Raw genomic sequence first — 24241 nt, forward strand, 5'->3', positions numbered from 1 at the left:
GCTTACACCGCGGGACTGGGATGTGTGAATCGGGCTATTTTTGCATTTTATTGCATACTGTACAAATGTATTGAAATTGTTCATGCATTTGGTTTAAAATCTGTAATATATTTTTTTCCAGTTACATCGATTTAACCAAATGTTATGAAATATTTTGTTATAAACTTGCAATTCTGAGAAATACATTTTGAATTGCAAGATATAAACGTATTTTGAGAGTAAAAAGTCAGAAGTGTTAGAAGCCACAATTAATTTTTTTCCCGTTTCAGGAATGTGCTTCTATAAAATGTTGTAAGAAGATTCAAAACATTTAATCTAAGAATTTAAATGCTCTGTTACTTTCACTGCATCGGGACAAATATAATTTAAGAATGTCTTCATTTATATGCACTAATATGACGAAACATGCTAATAAATAGTAACATTTACAGTAATATTTTGGTAACACTTTACAATAAGGTTCCTTTTGTTACTGTAACATCAGTAAGGCCTTGGGATTTCCGTGATGCAGAAAACACAGACAGAATCGTGGAATCCATCCATAAAAACTGAATTTACTCTATTAGTATAGATCATAAACCCCGCCCCTCCATGTAATCTGATGGGACCAAATAATTATATTTCACTTCATTAAACATGTTTATTGTAATTTTATGTAGATTATCATAAACTTATCATACTAAATATATGATGAATATTCAATATATCATTCAGCCAGAACGGTTACAATTAACGTCTACAAGCACATGAAGTTTGATCACATTAGCATTTCCATGAATGTTTCCCAAAAGTAGGGCTGGACGATATGGCCAAATTTTATATCACGATATATTTCTTAATTCCGGTCGATACGATATAATTTCGATATCGATCTGAACAATATAAAAGCCTCAGAAAAACTGCCAATAACGCCCACAACGGATGTCTGTACCTACAATCTTCTGAGGTTAATTCATTTTAAATGAATTATAAAATTATAAATAAATAATAAATTAAAATTAATTTGCCAAGTCTATGAAACCTCCTCCTATAAAACTACATATTTTAGAAATAAAAACGGTACAAATAAATGAACGTTCACCTTTTATTTGTATTTAACCTTTATACAAACAAGAAAAGTGAAATAAACATAAGACTCTCAGACTGACCTCATTAATATATTTATCTTTAAACAATAACAGGCTGATTATATTATTCTTTACACAAAACTTATTGTAACAAAACTTGTTCTTATAAACCAAAGTGCTTCAGCCAGGATAAAAAATATGAAAAGTGCTCAGCTGCAGAAAAAAAAGAGAAAAAGATTGAGCAACAAAAAAAACACATGTTGCTGGGGCAGGGACATTGTTGAGTGTTGATGACATCCTATGACAGGCTCTAGAGGTTTCTGGCAAGAAATACAAGCTGGTCTACATTATCTGGCTCCAGAGATGCCCTTTTACATGTGACAATGTTGCCACCTGTACTAAAAACCCTCTCAGAAGGGGAGCTTGTGGCCTGAATGCACAAGTAATGTTGTGCCAGTTGACTTACTCTAGGGAAGTTGTTTTGATAAACTTTCCACCAATCCAGAGGATTTGAGTCATTGTCAGCATGTGGAGACAGAAGGTAGTTGCCGAGCTCCCTCTCAACTGCCTGCTGTGCACTCAAGTTTTCTGTGTCAGTAGTAGTGGTGGGCCTGTTTGAAAAAAAGCTAGCCAGAGAACGCTTTGTTTTCTTGGGTGGTACAAAAGTGTCTCTCATGGCTTCTTCTCTGGACTCCTCTTCCCTGACCACAACAGATCTCTCTCCCTTCAGCATCTCCAACACAGCTCTCTCTTTGATGTATTCTCTCTTCTCCTCCTGAGTGTACTGAAGCTTGAATCTTGGGTCAACGAGGCATGCCATGTCAAGTAGATTATCCATGGCTGGGTCATCATATTTTTGGTTAAGGTATCCCATCACTGTTGTCTTTATGGTCCTGGTGAGCTCCGTGTCATCCTCTGCTTCCTTCAAGATGGAGGTGTTGAAGAGATGCATCACTGGTTTTAGAAATGATACACTGACATAGGATTCACCAGACAAGGCATCAGTGAATTCGAGGAGTGGGCTTAGAGCTGCATCTATAGACTCTAAAACATCCACATCTTGCCAGTTAGGAACCAACGGTCTGGTCTTCTTGTCCTTTGAGAGGACTTCTGTGATGGCCCTTTTCTGCTCCAGAACCCGCTTCACCATTTGTTGACGGGAGCCCCATCTTGTTGGTGTTTCACTGATGAGCTTGTGCTTTGGCAAGTGATACTCCTCCTGAGCAGCTGCAAGGTCCCGTTTCTTCTTCCAGGAGTAGGAGAAGGCAGCCACCACCTTTTTACAGACCCCAATTGCTCTGTCCACCCGCTTGTCTTGGTTAACTTTCTCTGTAGACAGTGAAAAAAAAGCAATATATACTTATAATTTGTATTTATATTTTAACTACAATTTGTCGTTTAATCATATTATTCTTACTGCAAAATTCTTCTGCTTGCATAATTTTTTTTAATTTTTTTATTCACACTTGATTTGGCAAATTAACATATGTAACAATGTTCATATTTTCACATATGTTTCAATGCCAGTAAAACACCTTTGAATTTAATTGAAAGAATTGCTCTATGTATAATCCATACAAATATGTCTTGAATAAAGATTAAATAGCCTATAAAATTACTTAAATAGGGGGAATAAAATCACTTAATCAACTACAGGGTAAGTATTATAGTTACAACTAAGTACTAATTAGGAACAATGATTTAATATAAACAAAATCAATTAAAGCTGCTGCAGTGCGTAACGTGTGGCGCTCTGCATGCATTTTGTTGAAGAACATTGTAGCCGGAACTACTTCTCTGTTTATGTCTATGACGAATCGCGCAGGTACTGGGCTACTCCGCAGCAGAGCCGAGCCGAAATAGTTTAAAATAGTCAGAATATAAACACTTATTATAGTGTACCGTAGTGATTCAGGATAAGACAAAAACACGGTTTGGATATTGGATTCATGATGTACTGGCTCATTATATAATTTTTGACCAAAAAGGTTACATGCAGCTTTAACATAACACTACCATTTATATTGCTGTGTATAACTTGCCAATAGCAGAGTTCAGTCGATGCCCTAAGCATTGTAGTCTTGTCCATCTGTTCAACTCAGCGGCTTTGATGACATTGGTCCCGCTATCTGTGGTGATGCAGACCTGCTGGTCCTCGCGGACTCCCCAGGAGGCGAGCGCATCTGCAAGTCTGGCTGCAATTGATTCGCCCGTGTGATCCTCAGGGAAGTAGACCGTCTGAAGGCATAAGCTGACAAGCTTCCAATCTTGATCAATAAAGTGGACTGTCAGGCTCAAGTATGGTTCTGATGTTCGGCTTGACCACAGGTCAGCTGTGGTCGCGAAATATGACACTGACTTCAGTTGTTCCTCCACCCTTTCCCTAACTTCACCATAAAGTGCAGGGATAGCTGCGCGTGAAAAATATTTTCGCCCAGGGAGCTCGTATCTTGGGTCGATGATTGAAATCATTTTCCTGAAGCCCACGTTTTCCATCGTGGTAAATGGCATCATGTCCTTAACCAAGAAGTTTGTTACAGCCTTTGTAATGTCTTTATGACGTTTAGACTGTTTGTCATAAGGCATGAATGCAGCGATCTGTGTTTGCTGCATGGGTTTCTCTTTTGACACAACTGGGGTTGGGGATGATGATGGTGGTGTTGTTTGAGGGACAGGTTGTTGGCTTAAACTTTTATGGTGCCTCATCTTCTGACTCTCAGAATGTTCTATCAGGTGGAACTGCTTCAGATGGTGAAAGAGGTTTGATGTGTTCCCGCTGCTAGTCGGCACTACTCTCCGGCACATTTTGCAGCACGCTGAAACCTGAAGTTTATCAGATCTCAGATAGCCGAACCACTTAGGGGTGCACAATTTTGAGAAAAAACCTAATTGCGGTTTTTCTGACAAATATTGCGATTGCGATGCGATTTTCGATTTCTGCGTTCAATACTTTTAAGTGCCTAAAACCGGATCTGGATCTGGCCACGGCACGTCGACATATTTTACATTTAGCACTCTTTTGCTCCACGTCGTTCTTCGCGAATCCAAAATAAGTCCAAACAGCTGAAGTACCACCCTTCTTGTTAACCAAGTGCTCCCCCGCTTCCTCTCCCGTCACCGAAGAAGTGCCTTTGGCCATTTCTGCGCAGTTACACAAGCTTTTTCTGGCACAATTCGAGGTAAACGTTGTGTGTTAGCTGCTTTTCTGCTGACAGAAACCCGATGCACTGCATACAACCTTGTTTTTCCATTGCCATTTCTAATTGGCCAGCAAGCCAGGAACGTGAGATTCGACCATTTTGATTGGCTAATAGGTTTGTCACTCAAATGTCAGAGGCGGGGGAAAAACCTCAGACTCCTGAGGTTAGGTTATTGCGGGAGTTAAAACCTCAATATCGATGCGATAAAGGTTAATCGTGCAGCCCTAGAACCACTTCCATACCACTGAATTAGTCTTTCCTCTCTTATCAACCATTTCGTCTGATTTCTCCTCACTTGTGGAAGCTCGTTCAGTCACATTTGTATTGCGGTCAGGGACGCTCATTTTGTAGCTAAAATTTGCCGCGTTGGAGATCAGCCTACTACTGCTGTGCTGAGCACTGGTTGCGTGACTCTGCGGTGTACGTCATCACGAAAGTAGCCAATGGTGTTCTGCTCTTTCTGACGGCTGCGCGCCTAACGTCAGTCAGTGACAAATGCTGTTATGTATATTATTATTATAATATATATTATTATATCGAAATATCGAAAATGTGTTTAAAAATCATATCACCGTTATTGAAAAAAAAAATATTGCGATATATATTGATATTGAATTATTGTCCAGCCCTAAACAAAAGTCTCAATTTCTTGTTCTTTACAGCAACTTTTCAACTGCCAGCTGCTCTACCGATTGAGTCTACCAGACAACGACCTGGCGGTGCTGCCGCCCGGCATCGCAAACCTCATCAACCTCAGGGAGCTCGACGTCAGCAAGAACAGTAAGAAAGTGGCCAATTCATCTCCTCTTTCCTTTTCCTTTTTGGAGTCTAGTTACGCTAGCGGACGACCCATAACCGAAGCGGAGGCACACTGAGATCTGCACTGACTCACTGACCCCTTATCCGCTGAAATTCTATTCACGGCCAGCTCCACGTTTTGGATTTCAGTTTACGCTGAGATACAAAATTCACCATTAATTTCAGTCTGCACACGTTCCAGTCCTAGTAAATAAGTGTTTTCATGCGTCGTTCATTGGTTTAGAATTGTGTGCAGTATAGTTAGTTATAAGCAGTGTTGGGGAAGAGTTACTTTTTAAAGTAATGCATTACAATATTGCATTACTTAGTCACTTTTTATGGAAAGTAATGCATTGTTACTTTTGCATTAGTTTTCAAATCTGGACAGGGCTTGCTTGTTTGCTTTTAAAATAATAAAAGTTATTTTTTGCAAATAAAAAGAGCCTTTTCAAGAAGAAGAAATTTCAACACACTTCAGCAATAAAAAGAGACACACAAATGTTTGTTTACAGTAATATTTGCTTATTAGTTTGGTTGAACAGAATCATCGAAGGTCAGAAGCAAAGACATTGGTTTATAAAATGGGATTAAATACATAAAGGATATCTGTGTTGTTTAACATTTAATTATTGCAGGTTTGCAAAGGAATCTAATTATGTAACTCGCGTTACTTGTAATGTATTACCCCGAACACTGGATATAAGTGCTAGAAATAATACATGTAAACAAATAGGAGCTAGTAGCCTATCTAGACAGATTTGAGCAGAGCTGTAGGATTTCCCACTCAATTTGATATCCTGTACACTGATGACAATGTGAAGTGTGTCGCTGGAAACACTTTATTCTGTTCTGAAGCATGAGTGAAGACCACAACACTACAAACACATGCTCAAATCTGGTTACACATCGCTTCATCTTTCAGCTGCTGTGTTGCAGGATCTGATAAAGCAGTTACAGACAGACAGGGACGAGCTCAGCCCAGCACAGGACGTCTCATTCAAAACATTGTTTTCATGCAGTACGCTGTCACATCAAATGAAGCTGCAATTTTTTCTTTCTTCAGCAAAATGCCATTCCTGCTTTACCAGAAGCAGATGTTTAAAAGAAAGAAAGAAAGAAAAAATATACCATGAGCCACATTGAATTTAAATGGTGAATTGCTTACATTTATTCATAGAAAAATAATTTAACAATAATAATACAAATATTTTTAAGCAGGTTATAGATGTTTTTAAAAGTTTGGGATCCGTAAGATGTCAGCTTTATTTATTTATATTAATTGTGATAATAAGATAATAAAATACTTGACCTGTTAGATATGCTAAAAATAAAATTTCGCTAGCTTTATTTGCTTCTGTTAAGATGTTGATTTGCAGGTTTCCATGAATTTAATTGATACTCCCTTCCTGACCATAACGTGTCTGTTTTTAGCAGAGCCGCTGAAGGTGGGTCTCCGTGTGTGTGTGTGTGTGTGTGTGTGTTCTGTGGTTTGCTCTGCATGCTGGTTTAGTTTGCGTCTGAGTGCGCTGGAGGAACGATGTCTTAACATCAGCGTCACGCTCCAGCTCGTGCGGTTAGTAGGACAGGAAGTAAGCAGTCTAGCTCTAATGCTGCTTCAGCTTGTGCTTCTAAAAACAGCGTTAGGTGTTGGGTGTTTCTTTAGTGGTCGATTTTGATAAAGACCTAGTTGTTCAAGTATTATTACTTGACATTGTTTCATGTATTTTTACGTGGGGCATAAATAGAGATATGGCTCATGTGAATTACAGCTGATTTTGATCAAATTCTGAATCCAGATAATATAGTGCCATAACCCTCAAATATTTAAATGATATAAAGTAAACTACCAGTATATAAACATCTTACAATACCTGTCAGAATTTTTCATTTTATAATTAATTTTTTTATAAGAGAAGCCAGCATTTTTGATCATTAAGTAATACTGTAACAAATTACTGTAGTTACAAAAAACATTCTAATGTGCTGATTTAGTGCTTAATTGTTATCAGTTATTATTTAGGTCAATTAAGAAACATTTCATTGCTTTATTAATATCTTTACTGTCACATTTAATTAGTTGAATGTGTTCTTGCTGAAAAACTTACTTACACCAGACTTTTACACCATCATGGTTTCCACAAAAAAATTAATACACAAATGTTTTTAACACTGATATTTAGAAATGTTTTATGAGCAGCAAGTCAGCATATTAGAATGATTTCTGAAGGATCATGTGACACCTGGAGTAATTATGCTAAAAATTCTGCTTTTATTCAAAGGAATAGTTTATATTTTAAAATATACTCAAACAGAAGACAGTTGTTTTACATTTTTTATAATATTTAACAGTATTAATGTTTTTAGGGCATTTTTATGAGATGGAAAAAAAGGAAATGCAGGCTTGGCGAGCATGAGAAACTCCTGTTAAAAGATTAAAAAAGAATTATAATATTAATAATAATTTATTAATTATTACAAAAGTACCACCACTTTATTTATTTTTATTATTTAATTTTATAGACTAAAAAGATAATAGTTGAGATTAGAGTAAATAGAATTCCTAATAGAGTAAATAGAATTCCTAATAGAATTCGAAATACTATAGCATAAAAATAATTAGAAGAATGATTGTGTAATGTTTTTTGTTGTACGTTTCCAGGAGGGAATGAAATAACTGAACATGTTTGTATATGAATTGTCTGATGTTAGTCAATATGTGAATGGAGCCCAATGTCGTACAGAATCATTTCAAACCCTTGGCACAAAGAAGAGAGAAAACATAAAACAAGCAACTAATAATTGAATCGCTTTTGTTTCTTTAAAATTACAGGCATCCAGGAGTTTCCTGAAAATATCAAGAACTGTAAGGTCCTGGCCATCTTAGAAGCGAGTGTGAACCCTATATCAAAGTAAGTCCATGTCCAGCAGAGATGACTGGTGTGTGTGCTCTTTGTGTGATGTAATGAAACACTCTTGTGTCTCCACAGACTCCCAGAAGGCTTCACGCAGCTCCTCAGCCTGACCCAGCTCTACCTGAACGACGCCTTCCTCGAGTTCCTGCCGGCCAGCTTCGGCAGGTCAGACACACACACACACACACAGAAACGGAACAAGATCATCCAAGCTCCTGTTTCAGATCAGACAGCATCGAGATTCAAGACTGGCCAATGTACTACATGTTTACAGAACAAGTGGGAACCCAGTGTACCTGTAGCTTTCTCTATTTTAGTTTTATCACGTGATAGAAAGTCTAAGGCCATCTCAAGCCGAAGGGCAAACTCATCTAATCTGCGGCCTATTATGCATCAAACTAAGATTGATGTAAAGACACCACACTGCCATCAATTTAGCACTTTTAAACATTCGCTCACTAAAAAATAAATCATTTCTAATCAATGACTTTATAACCACAAACAATCTGGATTTTATGTTTGTAAATGAATTATGGCTAGAAGACAGTTGCAGTGCAACAGTCCTCAGTGAAGCAGCCCCTCCTAACTTCACTTACATGAGTGTCTGCAGGACTGTTAGGAGAGGTGGAGGTGTAGCTGCTCTATTTAAAGATGTCTGTCAATGCAAGCAAGTGTCATTTGGTCAGTACTTGTCTTTTGAATATCTAGGGATTGTGCTGAAAGGTGCTCCACGCATTCTGTTTATTATTATTTACAGGCCTCCAAAATACTCTCCAGCATTTGTTGAAGAGGTCACACAAATGTTATCAATGATTTCCTCAGAGTTTGGCTGTTTTGCTATTGCAGGGGATTTTAATATTCACAAAGACAATGCAGAAAACAAAACTACAAAAGAAATGATAGTCAGTAAGAAAACAAACAGACAGAAGTCAGTTTGGACAAGATCAACAGTAGTTCAGACTATGAAAAGACAATGCAGAAAAGCAGAGCGGATGTGGCAGAAGACGAAACTTGAAATTCACTATAGCATCTATAAAGACAGCCTTCATGCTTTTAATGTGAAACTAGCCACAGCTAGACAGAATTTCTTCTCAAACCTTATAAACAGTAACTTAAATAACACTCGTACTTTTACTCGTCTATAAATCACTCAATTACCTAGGACCTAAATATATTGCAGATATGTTCACTGAATATAAACCTAACAGAGCACTCGGATCATTAGGATCGAGTCAGTTAGAAATACCAAAGGTTTAACAAAACAAGGGGAGTCCGACTTTAGTTACTGTGCTGCACACAGTTGGAAACAGCTTCCAGAAGAGATCAGATGTGCTGAAACACTGGTCACATTTAAATCTAGACTTAAAACTAGATTTAGCTGTGCATTTATTGAATGAGCACTGTGCGATGTCCGAACTGATTGCACTGTATTTTACGTATTCACTGTATTTTATGTAAAATCATTTTTTATGTTTAACTGTTTTAAATTCATTTTAAATAAGTCCATTTTTTTAATCATTTCCAAAGTTTTAAAATTGCTTGTTTTATTTTTGTTGTTATTTTTCTTCATGACAATTTTACTTTCTTTTATGTAAAGCACTTTGAATTACCATTGTGTACGAAATGTGCAATATAAATAAACTTGCCTTGCCTTACATTAAAATATAACACAGACAAAACTCTTCTCCCAAAGCACACAAAACCGGTTTAACTTGCATCCATCAAGCTTTTTGATTTATGCAAGCTGTTTATTTATTACAATAGCATGTATAAAAATTTCCTCAGAAAGCACCTTCTAATGTTTCCTGGAGCTCGTATCATATGTAAAAGCTCAGGGATCATGCATTCCTCTGAAAATGCAGTGCTGTTCCTGTGAAAGGTTATATAAACATGCACACACAGCCTGAAATAGACTTCAACTGAACATGCAACATGCTGTTTTGTGCCATAAGGTCACCAGAGGACAACAATTTGCATAATGCTACTGAATATGAAAAAGAGGACATTATATTTAGATTAGGTGGTGGAAGTCAATAAACCAGTATTGGGACATAAAATTAGCACCTTTATTGTAGAAAAACATGTCCTTGTTCATTAGCATCTTGCTGCTACATTTATTATTGTAGAACTAATTAAAGCTGCAGTCGGTAACTTTTGATGCTCTAGTGGTTAATAAACAGAACTGCTTGCGTCTTGCGGAAGAACATTGTTGCCGGAGCTACTTCTCTCTGTTTATGTCTATGAAGAATCACAAGGGTACTGGATTACTCCGCCGCGGTACCCCCGAAGCAACCTAAAATAGTCCCAATATAAACACTTATTATAGATTTACCCTAGTGATTCAGGACAGGCTAAAAACACGGTTTGGAAAATGGTTTCATAGTGTACTCGCTTATTATAGACATTTTGTAAATCTTGAACACAAAAAATGTTACGGACCCCGCAGCTCTGATTGGTTGTTTCTTACTGGGAGCGGTGTATTTCTGCAAATGGCAATAGGACCACTGGGAGGAGCCAGAGGAGCTTGATTTTTTTCACAGATTATCTGTCTCATATTCTACTGTCAGGACATAATGAGAGGTTTAACAATTATGTAAATAAAATACATTTTTACAAAAGTTACCTACTGCAGCTTTAATATGTAATGTTTGCGTTGCATTTTAAACTTCAGGTTTGTCATTTTAAACTGATATTTCACTAAATATTATTTCCAGTGGAATTAATATACCATTCAGGCACCTTTGACACATTTTTTCATTTTATTTTATTTTATTTTTGCACCATTTGTTAATCTTTAGTTGTTGTCAGTTTATGAATAATTTATATTTCTCTCCCATTTGTTTCCTCAGACTAACCAAACTGCAGATTCTGGAGCTGCGGGAGAACCAGTTAAAGATGTTGCCAAAGTAAGTGGCCTTCTGGGATTCATCTGAATTACTAAAATATTAAAAATATTATCCGTGCTGCTGCGCCCCTTCTCATAATCACATTATAAATACAGACAAATGTCTCTCTTTCTCTCCCTCGGTGGCATCATATTGTTCAGCCTTATGTAAGAGGCTCTGAAGTGACATGCTATGACAGGTTTTGTTATCATTTCTGGCTCCGTTGCCAATATTGCATCATATGAGGGATCGTTTTTTGGTTTTGTGTGTGAGAGCCACAGAAAAACACCATATCTGTGCCAGCCTCTGCTCCATCATTCAACACACGGGCCAATCAAAACACAGACGCCTCAGGTTTGTTTGTTGGGTTACTGTAAAAACAACCCATTATGGCACTAAAAGTTTTCAACAAAAGCCACTTGAGCAAAATGTCTGTGTTACAAAACACATGAATGAACCACAAGGCCATGATGCTGTAAATCAGTTGCAATTTTTTTCCCATAATAAAGGCAAAAGGCAAACTTAATAGTTTATTAATCATGTATAAAATGAGAGAAGAGAGTTCTCCAATCATGTTTACTAAGTTAAGCGTCAATTATTATGTACTGCTGTCTAACGATTAATCACGATTAATCGCATCCAGAATCCAAACCCATGCATGTATTAGGGCTGTCACTTTTAGTTCGAAAATCGGACCAACCAAAAAAAGTTTCGAAAAAGAAAATAAGGAATCGATTTTGACCAAATATGTACACTATTAATTTTAAAAGAATAAAACAATTAAAAAATATAGATGTAACAAAACTCACAAACAAGCAGAAAAAGAAAATAAAGAATTCTGAAAGTGCAGTAGGCGTTGCGAAACGATGACCCAGTGACATCGAAAGCAACCTCTTATGCTGCGTTCACACCAAACGCGAATAGAGCGTCTGGCGCGAATGATTTCAATGTTAAATCAATGTAAAGATGCGTTTACGCGCGTCTGGAGGTATCGCGGCGCGAATGAGGCATTTAGCGCTGCGCGGTAGAATCGAAGTGATTCTGAGTTATGAAAAGGACCATTGCCAGCTGACACGACCGGCTTTTGTGGTGGAAAATTGGCAGTAATACCTCCCCCTTGCGCAGCTGTACCTGAGTGTCCCTGGGACATCAGTGCGGTCGGAGCACGTCTTCTCAACAGCTGGACATATAGTGAATAAAAAACACTCTCCTCTGGACCCCGAAAATGTTGATCGACTTGTTTTCCTGTCCAATAAATTTGTAAAGGCCCTAGCCTTTTTGCACATTTCATTATGCCTGTCTAGTGCCGCCTAGCTAAGTGTCAGTTACGTTCAATGAAAAACACACATGGCCTGTTCTCAAGTCCATTTAAAATTTCATTTTTTGAACAGTTGTTTGAAATGGATTGAATCATTATTTAAAATAATCTTGCCGATTTCGTCCCCTCTGCATATATATTTTTTTCAAGAATGTTGCACTCCTGTTGCTGTTTGTTATTCTGCATGAAACTTTGTTCGTCCGTTATTTGGCGTTGAAAAAGAAAACATCTTTATTTTTTTAGACATGGAAAATCGATTTTACAATCGATTCATTGAACACTTATGTCTTAAAAATCGAAAATGATTTTTTCACAAAAGTGACAGCCCTAGCATGTATATATTTAAGAAAAATAATACATTTGTAAATACTTTCAAAATATATACTGTTTATGTGTGTATTTATATATATATACACTATGTAAACAACAACTTATTTTGGATGCGATTAATCGCAATTAATCCCTTGACAGTACTACTATTATTAATGATACCTTAAATGATCTTGCTCATTAGGAAGAGGTGTGCTAAGAAATGTTTCTTAGCAAAAACTCTTTTTTTACTCAAAAACTCTTCTCACATTGGTAGAAATATGCATTTTCGATAGCAATAGTGTAGTGATATATGAAGCACAACTCACGCATAAGTCACTTTTGAACCGAGTAGGTTTCTTTTGGTAAGTGCAGCAAATCCCTTTACATTCAAGTGACAAAAATGGACTATTTCAGGAAGCATAGCAGTAAGATGCAAGTATTCTGTGATCAAATGCAGATGGAAAGCTGTCTGTCATCTACCATTATTGCACAGTGCTCTGATAACTTTGTCCCTCTGTGCCGTTTCAGCAGTCCTCTCAGATGTTCATTGTGTGGTTGGTTCTCATGATGTGTGTGTCTGTGTTTCTAATGAGCTGTGGATTGCTCAGCACTCTGGGGGTCAGTGAGTTTTTTGGCCGACTGACTGACTGGTTGCATGCTGCTTCACACAACGCAGGATGAATGAATCTCCCTTACAATCCTCTAAGCCAGCAACCCGTCTGTCTTTCAGTACAAAATTCACTTTACTAAAAAAGCCTTCGGTTTATAACCATTTGTTAATACAATTCCCAGAGCCATATATCCTTTCGACTTTGATTTCCTCTTCAAGCTGTTCCACGGATACAATACGCCCGCAGGCTGTTGATCCAGGTCCACGTCAGCAGCGGTTTATAGCACACCCTGCCCTGAAGCACACCTACCCGACTACATGATGTTAGTTCAGGGTTTGACGCAGATATCGAGATTGCAGAAGCAGATTTTGAACGTGTGATAAAGATTGAAAAGATGCACAAAGTCGTAGGCCAGATTTTCAGCTTTCTCTGAATAAAGCCCATTTAGATGATTTGTGAAGCATTCAAGGTGACAGTTTAATCTTTGATAGTGGTCTTTTAGTAGTCACCTTTGGGAGAATAAGTTAACAAATACACACTTGAAATAATAGTCTAATAAACCTAATTGTAAGTGTGTAATTGTTTATTTAATTAATTTTAACTATTTTTTATTTTTTTTAGAGACTTCAATTCTGCATCACTGGCATATCATGCTATGTGACTGGATGACATTTTCCTGAAGCACAATCATTTAATGAACATATCATGCAAAATATTGCAGAAATTGGTTCAGCTAAAGTCATTTCCAAATCCTGTTCCCATTTCCCCATCTTTTGCCTCAATAAACTCCTAATTTGCTGCTTATTAATAATTAGTAAGGTAGTTGTTAAATTTAGATATTGTGTAGGATTATGGATATATAATATGCTCATGCAGAATGTGTGCTTCATAAGTACTAATAAACAGTCAATATGTTAATAATAGGCATGCAAATAAGCAACTAGTTAATAGTGAGAATTGGTCTCTATACTGATGTGTTACTGTTTTAGTTATTCAGTTTATATACTAGCTCTGGTTTTATGTGAAACTGAGAATTGAAGTCTAACATTGCTCTAAAACTGCCAATAAATAGTGGATTAGCAATAACTACTTGTTCGATAAATGTCTTTGTGTGCCGTTTATTTGCCTCAGGGAGGCATTGTGCACAAGAAAAGATGTGGTTGTGGCCAGCCTGTCTGACGTTTTCCTACAAAAAAACTAAACAATGAATGCTCTGATATGTTCATGTACAGTGCTTAAATGTGTTTAATTGGTGGTTAATGTTAGTAATCATGTGTGTGTGTGTTTGCAGGAGCATGCATAAGCTCACCCAGCTGGAGCGCTTGGATCTGGGCAGCAATGAGTTCACTGAAGTGGTGAGTAGCACCTGCATTACTGCAGCCTGCGTTCACCTTCCAGCTCTCAGTGCAGCCAGGTGTCAGATATATCAGCAGTGAATGCAAATGCGCTCATTGAGTCTTTCTCTGTTAGAATGCACCTAATATGCATTTTCTCCTCTAATGCTATTCATTGAAAGTAATGGTGGATTTCCTGTCACTAAAGGATGTGAAATTGAATTGTGCCTTCTTTCTCTCCAGCCTGAAGTGTTGGAGCAGCTTACAGGAATCAGAGAGCTGTGGATGGATGGAAATAAGCTGACATTTTTACCGGGGGTGAGTCTTGCACTCATTCTTAATGCTTTTTTATTTTAAAAAGGCAAAAGTGCACCATGACAAATAATGATTTAAAACATTTTGTTACAGACTTTTGACCACATTCGTAAAACATTAGTTGAATCTGTATAACGGGTAAAGAAAGACATTTTTGGGTAAAAAGTATTCCAGCAAAAATGTTTGTTCACGTTAAGTGTGCAACTTTACTATATTTTCTAAATTTCTGCTTAAATGTTATATTCATAATTATGTGAAATACTAATATGAGTTTATATCTGTATAAATGGTTTGTTAAACCATTCTTATGAATGTTATTATTTATGCTAAACTGAGAAATTTTGCAGTAAATTGCATTTATGTTGAAACTAAAATTCTACATGAGGATAATTTTTATACAATATAAATCACTATAATCACTTTCTAAATGGAAATAATTAATGAAACCATTCTTTATAAAAATTGCTGCATTCATGTTTCATGTGAATTAAGTTCTTTATATGTAAATCACACATAAAAACAATTATCGTGCAAATTGTTTCTTTCATGTTTCACGTGTTAAAATCGTTCGATAAACTATTTATAAAAAATTTTGTTTGTTGAAGTAGAAATCAAGCTATTTTCATAATCGTTATTAATTGAAATGTTTTGCAACAAAAAAATGGCTCTACAAATTATGTAACTGCTTGTGTTTCATGATTTATTATTTTGGTAAAACAGCACATTTCTAAATGTAAATTATTCATTAAAATTTTCTTAGGAAAATCAAAGCTTATGTAAAATGCTAAATTGAGCTAATTTCTACACTTATCTTGTAACATAAGAATAAATAATTTCTGTTAATCATTTGTGTAATCTGTCCTATGTAAATTGTTTAATTGAAGTTTAACGTGGAATGCTTGCAGTTGTCGCAGGAGGCTAAATGGTTTTATGAAAGTTTTACACAGAAGATTATTCTGCTGCTGTTTCAGGAATGAGAAATGAGATTGTTATGCTGCGTAGCTGCTGTTACAGATACATTAAATAATGGATTTAAGACAAGCAGACATCCATAACAGCTGAAAATCTACTTCTTAAACATTTCGTCCGGATCCATGTACTTCTCCTCAGACTCCCAGCTCCTTTTAAATACGTCATAATTAAGGCATTAACCTGCCACAGAGAGTGGACTGAGTAAATGTGGGCCTCGCTGGCAGGATTCAGATTACGAGTTTTCAGAACATCCTTTTAAACACATCTGCTAGAAGTGAGCTCCAAATGGCCCGGATATCAGGGCGACACCCTGACCTCCTCCCCTGTCTGACCACAGAGACCAGCTTACTGATGGCATGTCCTTGCACAACATACGTTACTCTCTTTGTCCAGAATTAAATTTGTCTCTTGTTATTAGTGCTTTTGATTAAGCTTCTTACGCCCCAACCAGCAGAGCGTCTCTCGCTCGCAGTGATTAATCAACAGCAGGGTTTGTCACAAACAGACACACAGGCGCTGATTGCAGTTTAGGAAGATCACTTCTAATTGGTCGCTACCCAAGTGCATCTAAAGTTCAAGATTCCTGTGTCCTGTGCAGTATTACTAATGCTCCCTTTAAGGGAAAGTTCAACCAAAAATTAAAATTTGCTGTTAAATTTACTCACACTTAAAGGAGGTCTTACGGGTTTAGAACAATATGAGGGTGAGTAATTAAAGGTACAATTTGTAAGATGTTTGCAGTAAAATATCCAAAAACCACTAGGCTAGTGTTTTATATTTTGTCCAGATGATTACTAACAATATCTCTAATGTTTTCAACTACTTGTAAATCATGAGAATATTCCCATTCTAAACAGTGACACGGGGCAGTGCAGTCACCTGTCAATGACGTTAGTTACCCTTTGTTACCGCCTTTACTGACGTAGAAACCACGTGATAACAGTTTCGTGGACAAATGCGGAAGTAGCTTTCGTGACAAACTTCAACTAGAAAGAGATGCCGATCTTGCTTGTGTTTTACTCGACAGGTGAGTTGTTTTGATTCGTATCTTTACAAAACACGTATGCTATTATAACGATCAACAAGATTAGTATTATGGGCCATACACACCATACGCGGGGCATTACATCTCTAGACCAACGCCAGGATGCGTCTGATCCATTGTCTGATCGCGTCTTTGCATTGACTTTGTATGTAATCTACTCGCGCAAATCGTTGAACTCGTTGATTAATCGTTGATTAATCTTTCCGTCTGATTGATGGCCGTCAGCGGTTGGGTAGAAGATAACAAATCCCATCATTCCACACTCCTCCTTATCAAACCACGCGATTGTTATTGTTTTGATAGTGCGCCCTCTAGTGGCAGGTCCTAAAACCTGTACCTTTAATGACAATATTTGGGTGAACTACTCGTTTTAGCCATCCACGATGTAGGTTACTTTTAATCTTCAGTAGAACAGTAAAAGATTTTTAGCAGGTGATTTAAAAAATGTAGGTCATTGCACTTGAGAATCAAAAATATATCAGGCAACATAAAATGAATACCCTTCTCTCCCGATGAAACATTAAGGTCTTATGAAGTGAAGCGGTGAGTCTGTGCTAGAAACTCAGCAGTATTTACAACATTATTATTATTATTATCTGTAAATGATAGGCTCAGTCAAATGGTCCAGAGTAATGTCCAGTTTGCAAACGAATCATTGTTTTGAACTGGTTCTTTTTAGTGAAGTAGTTGAATCAGTTCACCAAATCGAACTGAACCATCTAAAACCGTTCTCGATTCTACAAGTTACTCATTCAAAACTCACTTATGGACATCTGACAGACACTCTGAATCTAAATAACCAATAAATAGTTGTATATGAGGCTCTGGATTACAGGTAATAATGTTATAAATAATGTTCAGTTTCTTGCACAATATATCATCAGGATCAAAGGGTATTCAGTTTGACTTACATGTATATGCTTTTTTGACTTGCATTTTACGAATCAACATGAAACACTGTTTCAGCTAAAAAACTTTTTTGTTCTGCTGAAGAAAAAGTCACCTACATCTTGGATGGGTAAGTGAATTAACAACAGATTTTAACTTTTGACTGAGTTTCCATTTAAAGCGAGCATCAAATCAAATCTGACTTTATGTAATTAATGAACAAGCTATTTTACTTCTTTATCCTCATCGCTTCTCTACGGTCTCCAGTAGTGATGCGCGGGTCGTCTCATAACCCGCGGGTTGGGTCGGGGCGGGTTAAGAAATTGGCACTTTATTGCGGGGCGGGTTGGGGCAGGGTCACTAAAAACAAAATTTAAAAAAATCCATTAATGTTTCATGGAATTTAGTGGTGGAAATTTTGATTCTTTCAAGAGATTCGTTGATTTTCAGTTCGTTCACCAAAATGATTCATTCACTGATTCGTTCAGTGACCATTTCTTCATATTACACAAATACGCCAGCAGTTGGCGAAAAAGAATGTCTTATGTGTTATGTCTTAAGTCAATGAACGTATTTACTTGTGACAAAAACTGATTTGGCTTTATTAGTTTGTGCATGATCGCATTAAATGGTCTAAATAAATTGTTCAGATTAACAAAGCACGAGGTTTTATCGGGGATTAAACGTGGAGTTATGTTCTGTATTCCAAATAAGAAAACAAGCGTATGTGCACCAATAACTGCGCTTTGTATCTGCTGATTGCTGATCGAGATTTACATGCTTGGCTCACTGACCCTGTATACTCTCATTCATTTCATTCACGAACGAGACGTATCAGTTCATTCAACTCTTTCACCTAAGAGAAGATCGTATTCGTTCCCTGCATTCAACAAGTCACATGCTCTGTCACATCTTGAGTAACTCTTTTTGACAGTATGAAATAGTTCACAGAGCTGTTCACGAGCTGCGCATGCGCTGCTAATAGCGCCGCGCTCGCGCGCTGCTGTGGGAGAAACTTCATTGAACGAGAAATTAGTCTTTTACTGTCTATGGTCAGTGGATTACGTAAACAAGAACGATTCGTTCACCTAAAAGACTTGTTCACGAACGAACCATCATAGTGCAATTACCTATAGCCTATATTGATAAGGTTACGATATGAAGGTCTAAGTAGCAATGTAACTTCTGTGATGTCCCCAATGCGCAGGGCGGGGCAGGTCAAGAAATTTTACTTTATTTGCAGGGCGGGCTGGGGCAGGCCAAATAATTTCATAAAAGCGGGACCCGCAGGTTGGAAAAAACACAGACCCGCGCATCACTAGTCTCCAGGTTTGCTATCAATAAAATTGCCTAAAAGCACTAGTTTTGAGCTGGTCCTGTGATAGAAATCTGAGCCCTATCCCTGGTGCTCTTATCTGGACAGAAAAGTTTGTGGTAACACAGCATTGTTGTTGATGATCTCATTACTAGTCTAGATGGATTTCTGAGTGCTCTCAGTCTGTTCTTGGAAAGGAGCTACAGAAGGATGGAGTGTGTTTGAGAACAGGATACGATCTGCCCTCAAGCATGAGAAATGGATTGAGTCAGTACACGCTCGGGTTCACTCATCTATCTTGAACGATTTCTCAACCGCATCCCTCCATCTCTTCAAGTCACCCGTCTCCAATGCTTCTGTGCATTTTTTCCCTTCACAGGAAGCATCTAGAAAACCAATATGTCAGTGTGCTGCCAACAAGTATAAGACTCTGACTTCACCCACCATATTTGACTGAAATTGAGATTTAAAATCAATGAATTTTTGCCAAACTGAATGGTGACCGTCTCTCACTTTTGCTCAATTACACAAACTTTTCTCAGAAACTGAGTAATGGAGAGAGTCGTGTGTGTGCAGATGATCGGGACACTGAAGCAGCTCCGCTACCTGGATGTGTCCAAAAACAATTTGGAGATGGTTGATGAGCAGATATCTGGCTGTGAAAACCTGCAGGATCTACTGCTGTCCAACAACGCTTTGACGCAGCTGCCAGGGTCTATAGGTAAAACACACACCAAAATACAAAGATGAGATTCATGATTAGTACTCGTTAAAATCAATTCAATAAGATGTCTTGTCTTGCATGTCCTCCTAACAGCCTCAACTCTAATCTGCTTTTAACAAATCATCAGGTTAGATGTGTAAAACAAGTAGGAGGATTATTGGTAGAGCAGTAATACAATCTCATTACCTAATGAATGACCCAGTCGGACAGCCACTAATGAGCAGTTATGTTGAAGTGGCCAAGTCACACCGCCCTTGAGGCTCGCTGTGAAATAATACCTCCCAGCTCAGTCTTGATGAGATCCAGTTTAGAGCTCAGAGAAAGGGCCACAGAGCTGCCTTTCATTGCAAAAGCTTTCCATGAATCCAATGCACTTTGGTGTCTTATGATATTTTTGAGGCTTTTTGAGTTTGATTTAGCTATTATCTACCACTGACCATACTTTGCAGGAGAAGTAGCTAGTTTTAAATACCAAGCATCTGAAATCTGACTTTAAAGGAATTGTTCACCCAAAAATGAAAATGTACTCACTCAACACAAAAGAAGATATTTTGAAGAACCAAACAGAGATTGGTTCCAATTGACTTCCATAATAAAGAAAGAAATACTATAGAAGTCAATGGGGGACCAACTGTTTGATTGCCAGCATTTTTCTAAATATTCTCTGTTATATTCAACATAAGAAAGATAAGAAACATAAGGATGACTAAATTATGATATAATTTTACATTTTGGGCGAACTTTTCCTTTAATATGGTGAATCTGACCTCCTTCACCTTTAGTTTTGACAGTCTTGACTATTGAATAATTAACATCATTAAACATCATTATTTTGATATCGTATATGTAATTTTATAAATTTCATCATGGCCAAAACTGTTTTTAATGAATTGTTGTTGATCGGTTCATTTTAATTACCAAAAACATAACATGTAGCTGTCTCTTATAATTTTGTATTCAACCTGTTACTTCATATTTTCACCAAAATGGATACATAAAACAAAATGTAATATAGAAATAAAGTATGGAACCCAAGACGTACCATCCTTTTTTATCAATTTTCTACAGTATTGTGGGAAATAATCTCATTCATTGCAGTGCTGACTGCATTTGTAAAGCTCAACATTTCAACCCTGTAATTTAAAGAAGAATCTTCATATTCATATAACTTCATAAAATGCTTCTTTAATTTATGGGAGTCAGTCTACCTCTGACTTCAGACCAACATTTGGTTATGCTTTTTCTTCAAATATTCAACCCTGTTACCCATACTAATGTGGTTTTTAAATAAAATTAATTGAATTAAACATATATATATATATATATATATATATATATAATGATTCAGCAAAGCTATCTATTCAGCAACGTTTATTTATGGATATAAATAAAGCAATACAAGCAATACAAACTCACTCTCTCTCTCTTCTCCTACAGGATCTCTGAAACGGCTGACCACTCTGAAGGTGGATGATAACCAGCTCATGTACCTGCCTGACACGATAGGAGGGTAAGTGAGCACCATTTTAAACAGCAACCGAACTGCGCTTAAACTGCGACTCAGTTCTCATTAACCCATGAGTATGTTACCACTAAATATGCATACTTTTTCATGTTTTCTGTGCTGATCTTGGTGGAAAATCTGCAGAAATTAAATATTGTAAAATGTGTCAAAGTGAGCTGCAAGCGGTACATGAGAGCTGAAAGCATAGTCAAATAGGAGTGTCGCAAATTATCTTTCAAAACTCATGATGCATCCCTCAGAAATAATTCTCTTGCTAATGTGCTATTATATTAAATAGTCAAGGAAATGATACAGTAGCTTTAAATGAGAACCAGAGCAAAAATGAGTTTGAGAGTGTACTCTGAATGAGCAGACCCATAAGATACTTCATGATACAGACAGAAGGCTTCGTAACGGCTCTGTGAAGGAGGGAAGTGCACATCCATATGGGCTCTCTGAGAGGGATTGCTTTGATTTGTGTGTGTGTGTGTGTGTGTGTGTGTGTGTGAGAGAGAGGAAGAGAGAAACAGACGGTGTTATCAATCAAAAAAAGAAGCCAACCGTTGTTCCTGATCCTCGCCACCTCTTACTTTGAGCTTGTTTCCAAACATGCTGGTTATCCCTTATGTCAGATTAGGTTTCCTAGTCCGGGGTTAAGAAAATCTGCCAAGAGGGATTATGGATATGTGATTGCGAGGATCCTGTTTTAATCCTAGCCGATTAAGCATTATTTTCATTAGTACCAATGTATTTTCCAATCACGCTGCTATTTTCCACTGTATAATGACTGCATAACAAGTAAATATATATCTATTATTTTTGTGTGTGTTTTGGAAACAGGTCTCCCCATTTTTTGGTGAGCCAAACTTCTGTCCATGTGGGGTTTTTTGGTTTCTTGTTTTTGTTAGTTTTTTTGTTAGTTTTTTTTATATAAATATACATGTTTCTGTTTTAGTAATTTTGTTCTTTTATTTTGTCTAATTATTAATATTATTATTTTTTTTAGTATTCTGTTTGTTTCATGTTTTTTGTTCTTTTTTGGTTTGTTTTTGTTCTCGTTTTTTGTACTGTGGAAGTTTTATGTTATACGTTATAAAATACATTTGATTTTACATGAGCTTTTTGTATCATTTAGATTCTGAAACTGTCATTAAATTAATCTTAGATAAGTGAAGAAACCACAATAATAACTAATCTCTGAAATATGACGCATAACATGGTTGATTAACGTCATCAAGTCATAATCCGTTGGATGGAAATGTTATTTTCAGTGTGTTTTCAGTTTAGCAGTTTACTCTCTTGGCTGCATCATCTCCTGATCTCTCTCTCTCTCTCTCTCACACACATTTCTTTTATGCCATGCATAAAAAAAAGTGTTTACTCTGTCAAAAGTGAACTCTAGTGAACACAGACAGCTGGTTTAATTGCCTTCGCCATGAATGTTAGCCTCATGCTAAGTTTTCAGGGCTACTTCAGAAACAGGATTGCGGTCCACTGGTTTAATGCCATCCAACACTTTTAGTTAGTTACTCCCTGAAGTGTTTGCAAAACTTTATAAACGGTTGCACAAGCGTTTGTTTCCCAGAAATGAAAATCAGATTCAAAACCCACTTTTTCAGCCTTGGTCTTTTCATTGGTTTTATGCATATTAGTCATACTAGAAAAACACAATGTTTGACGTCAGACTGTTAATAAACAAAGAATCGAGGTCATTGTTCACACAACCACCTGAATAGAGGCCTGTAGAGATTGATGTGCCTTTCTGTGTTAAAGACAGCACATGATTTCTTATATAACACTTTTATATAGTGCATCAGTAGGGAGCCGTTGAGTTTGAATAATTTTTAACAGCTTCGCATTTCACTTGCATGTCTTTTTTCTGTAGACTCACGACTCTGGATGAGCTGGACTGCAGCTTCAATGAGATGGAGGCGCTGCCGTCCACCGTCGGCCAGTGTGTGACCCTGCGGACGTTTGCTGCAGACCACAACCTGCTCACACAGATGCCTCCAGAGGTCAGGCCGCTCCTGGCACCACGTATTTAAGACCACATCAAATGGCATTTCACTTCCATAATATCTTGTATTTCAAAGTAAAACAGTGAATAGTGCAGGATGGGATTTACGTTTGATTGGAACAGCAATAACATTACTGTGGCACCTCTGCAATTTGTTGCAGTAGCTTTCTGATATGTTTTTTTGTCCGTCTAAATTACAAATTTTTTCAAGAACTTTGCAACTTTACTTTGCAAGTAAAACCATTATTAATGGAGATGTATTTATTTTGCTTTAAAAATCATGTGAAGTGCTCCACAGATCTTTCTGGAAGCACAATATTTCATTAGATATTGAATCGGTTCTTTGAAATGAACCAGCTGATAAAAACAATTTCCCAGGGCTGCTGTCAGACGACTCCTACAGAATGGTGCCAGGCTCGATCTTGTATCTGCATCTCAGTTGACCCTTCGTCTGTATGTTTGTGCGTCTGACAGATGGGCAGTTTGAAGAACGTCACCGTTCTCTTCCTGCACTCCAACAAGCTGGAGACTCTGCCGGAGGAGATGGGCGACATGCAGAAACTCAAAGTCATCAATCTCAGCGACAACAAGTGCGTCCCTTTCCCCCGAACACTGCCAAACAACACATCATACACACACGGTAGCCTGCAGTGTATTCTGAAACATCACCTGCTAATCACCCTTTACTATTTAATCATGGAAATTTCATCCAAAATGACCCTTTTCAAGTCATATTCTAAAATAAATATAGTACATAGTTTTGACCAAAGGATACAATCTCTTCATTTATGAAATCTTTCAGTGACACACTGGTCACGCAGCTGGTGGCTGTGAGAGCCATTACTTTCTCATTTTCCTGAGAGAACCACTTAGACGCGTTTGGCTGTGATTCAACAGACTGGAAAATATAGCTTTATTTCCTGCTCTCTGTGCTGTATTTAGCAGCCTTGATACACCGTATAACAGGCTCTTTCTCAGTTTACTGTTCTTTTATTGGATCATGTCCCTCTTATTTTATTTCAAC

General features: G+C 37.3%; 1 protein-coding gene across 5 annotated transcripts in view; it reads left to right on the forward strand.

Annotated features, from left to right (window-relative positions):
• The window catches only part of LOC132127455 (erbin-like), an 83322-nt gene that overhangs the window by 42318 nt on the left and 16763 nt on the right, over positions 1–24241 (forward strand). For all 5 annotated transcript variants that reach the window (XM_059539338.1, XM_059539339.1, XM_059539340.1 and 2 more), the window contains 10 exons: positions 4930–5047; positions 7896–7974; positions 8053–8142; positions 10827–10883; positions 14395–14458; positions 14681–14755; positions 19549–19693; positions 21134–21206; positions 23086–23215; positions 23692–23807. In XM_059539338.1, the coding sequence (XP_059395321.1) occupies positions 4930–5047; positions 7896–7974; positions 8053–8142; positions 10827–10883; positions 14395–14458; positions 14681–14755; positions 19549–19693; positions 21134–21206; positions 23086–23215; positions 23692–23807 (947 nt within the window). The remainder of the gene's footprint in view (positions 1–4929; positions 5048–7895; positions 7975–8052; positions 8143–10826; positions 10884–14394; positions 14459–14680; positions 14756–19548; positions 19694–21133; positions 21207–23085; positions 23216–23691; positions 23808–24241) is intronic.

The sequence above is a fragment of the Carassius carassius genome, chromosome 45 (assembly GCF_963082965.1).
Source record: "Carassius carassius chromosome 45, fCarCar2.1, whole genome shotgun sequence".
NCBI classification, from domain to species: domain Eukaryota; kingdom Metazoa; phylum Chordata; class Actinopteri; order Cypriniformes; family Cyprinidae; genus Carassius; species Carassius carassius.